At 39.1% G+C, this 3,029-nt stretch overlaps 1 protein-coding gene across 1 annotated transcript; it reads right to left on the bottom strand.

The window, feature by feature from the left end:
- Positions 1-606: 606 nt before the first annotated feature.
- LOC121918205 (DNA oxidative demethylase ALKBH2-like) lies at positions 607-1,716 on the bottom strand. Its single transcript, XM_042444291.1, has 2 exons — positions 1,401-1,716; positions 607-809 (listed from the first exon to the last, which is right to left on the bottom strand). The coding sequence occupies exons 1-2, from the start codon at positions 1,699-1,701 to the stop codon at positions 607-609; spliced, it is 504 nt and encodes a 167-aa protein (XP_042300225.1). The 5' UTR covers positions 1,702-1,716.
- Between the last annotated feature and the right edge of the window lie 1,313 nt (positions 1,717-3,029).

Below are 3,029 nucleotides of genomic sequence, written 5' to 3'. Positions count from 1 at the left end.
TATATATTTTTATGTTTCGAAACTATCAATAAAGATTATTAAAAAAAAATGACAAATCCTTTTGTATATGGAGATGAAGCGCCATCATTTCCAATTTTAACTGGTGCACAAAGGCTTATGGGGAAACTGGTCTTTGCGCATGGAGGCGAACTGGTGGATCCAGTTTGGCAATGGGGCTAGCCTCTGGCAAGGGGAATATATGGATGTAGGGCACCCCATGCTTAAAACTGGACCTACAACTTCATACACAAAGGATTTGTAATCTGAATGGTCATCCTCACATATCAGTGGCATGCATATGTCTGTGCCTGGCTTCCACTTCACCAAATGCATCTGAGGAAGTAGGCTAAAGTCTACGAAAGCCATGTATGGGCATGTTGCCACCCCTCTTCTAGATAGTCAGGAAGGACGGATGGCCATCTGTCAATGGGGATGCTTTGATTGAGAGTTCCTGCATGGCAGAATGAGGTTGGACTGGATGGCCCTTGCGGTCTCTTCCAACTCTATGATTCTATGACACAATCTCTGGGTTGTTGTGCACCACGCTTAAGGTGTGATTGTCCGTTCTCTGTACCATCCCACCAACGCCCCCCCCCCCCAACCCAATTACCTGTTTATCAGGACGAAATTGAAACTGTGCCCCGTGGCCATCCGGACGCGGTCCCTGATACGATCCAGAACTGGAATCCAGGGCCTGGGGGAAAAGGTGACCCCCGAGTAAGTGTAGGTCAACCCATCGTCCCCATAGGTCACTTGCTTCCTGGGGATGTTGTGCCACTTGCCGAAGACATGGAGTTTGGTGAGGTCCCCTGTTTGTGGAAGAGAAGGGAAAACTTTGAAAGAGGGAACTTCCTCAACTGAATATTTGTCCCAAGATTAAACAGGTTCCCTTGAGAATATAGGGGATTTTATTCTAAGTGGTCTAACAATTCACATGAGGTTTTTGTGGGTATTTCGGGCCATGTGGCCATGTTCTAGAAGAATCCCACTGGACACCCACAGGACAGGACCCCACTGGACACCCCACTGGTCACTCCTCTCCAGGACGAAGGAGAAGAGGAGCCATGGCTGAGCCCTGGGCCCAGGACAGACCCCACTGGACACCCACTGGTCACTTCTCTCCAGGATGAAGGAGAAGAGGAGCCACTGCTGAGCCCTGGGCCCAGGACAGACCCCACTGGACATCCCACCGGTCATTCCTCACCAGGATGAAGGAGAAGAGGAGCCATGACTGAGCCCTGGGCCCAGGAGAGGGCCCCACTGGTCACTCTTCTCCAGGATGAAGAGGAGGAGCCATTGGTGGGCAATTCCTTTTGTTAGTTCTGGCCCAGCTTTCTTATCTATTAGGTTTATTTTGAATCTTGATCCTCTCCTCTTGAGGTTCCAGGTTTTCTACCTACCTTCAAAATAGACTATTTCCTTTTCGAGTTCGCGGAAGATCCTGTCGGCTTCGTCTCTGCTAAAGAGGACCTTGTAGTCGCAGCTGAGTCCCTCTGCCCGGATCTTTTTCCAAGGGTTCCCTGTGGAGGGGGTCTCATTGTTTTGAGGGGATGCCCACAACTTGGGCCGCTTGTCCTCCGGTCCCCCTTCCTCTTCCTCCTCCTCCGCAAGGGCTGCATCCCCCGCCTTTGGTCCAAGGGGTGTCCTTTTAGTCTTTCCGGCCGTGGCCTTGAGGGACCCCTGGATGAGGAATTTGTCCATCTCCGATGACCATGCGCCTGAGGATGGGAAAGGGACAAGGACACCCAGTTAGGTCTGGACTCTGACAGCGGTCATTCTCCATTCCAGCACAGTTCGAAAACACAGATTTAAATCAAGAACCGAGATGTATATCCTCTGACAGGGCAGATATCATGTGCTCCTGAACTAATAATACAGTGATTCGGAGTCACCTGTGGGGAGAGGGATCATATAATAATAAGTGTAGTGCTCCTATGCCTTCAAGCTGCTTCTGTTGTATGGCAACCCTGTGGACAACGTTTCTGGGGATTTTCTTGGCCATATTGGCTGAAGGGAGCTTTGGCTTCGTAGGGCAGCCTTTGCTAAGGAAACACAAACATTTAAATATCACAAATGTCATAGCCAAGCCTGTTAGGGTCTAGCTTTAAATCAGCAGAGTTGCTGAATTAATATTGTTTTAATTATTGTAATTATTATTATAACATAATATTACAGTATTATTGTAATATAATATAATATATAATCAATAAGATAAAATAAATAATTTATATATATAATAGTCTTTATTATAATATTTTATGTGTATATATATATATATATATATAATATAAATAAAATAACATAAATTGTATATATATTTACATATAATATTATATTACATAACATATTATATATACATTATATGTTATATATGTTATTTTGATTATATATATATTATAAAGTATCTAATATCTAATATATAATTATATATATTTATTTTATATTATATTTGTATATTTATACATATAATTCATACAATATATTATAATTTAAAGGGGTATATTATTGTAATATATAATTTATAATATATATATTATAATTAATATTATATTATATACAATTTATTATTTATTTTATTATATGTGCAATATATATTATATAATATATAATATTGTGTGTGTATATATATATATATATTAAAATAAATTGAGTAAAATTATAAAATTTATATATAATTATATATTATATCATAATAATATATTTACTTTATACTAAAATAAGTAAAATATAATAAAATAAATAATATGGCGCTGTATAAATAAACACAAATAATAATAATGGAGAGAACGTCCCAAAAGAAGTTTGTTTATTTATTTATTTGTATATAGTGTGTGTGTGTGTGTATGTGTGTGTATATATATATATATATATATATATAATCTTTGTATATGTACAATTTATATGTATAATATATTTTATTATAATATATAATATTATGACTATGTAGATAGATAGATAGATAAATTATATATGTCAGCTGACATCTGGCGTCCCACAAGGTGCCATCCTGTCCCCCATGCTATTTAACA

This window comes from Sceloporus undulatus, unplaced genomic scaffold, assembly GCF_019175285.1.
Source record: "Sceloporus undulatus isolate JIND9_A2432 ecotype Alabama unplaced genomic scaffold, SceUnd_v1.1 scaffold_5885, whole genome shotgun sequence".
NCBI lineage: Eukaryota > Metazoa > Chordata > Lepidosauria > Squamata > Phrynosomatidae > Sceloporus > Sceloporus undulatus.
The sequence above is the reverse complement of the archived record's forward strand: the minus strand, read 5'-3'. Positions and strand labels throughout refer to the sequence as shown.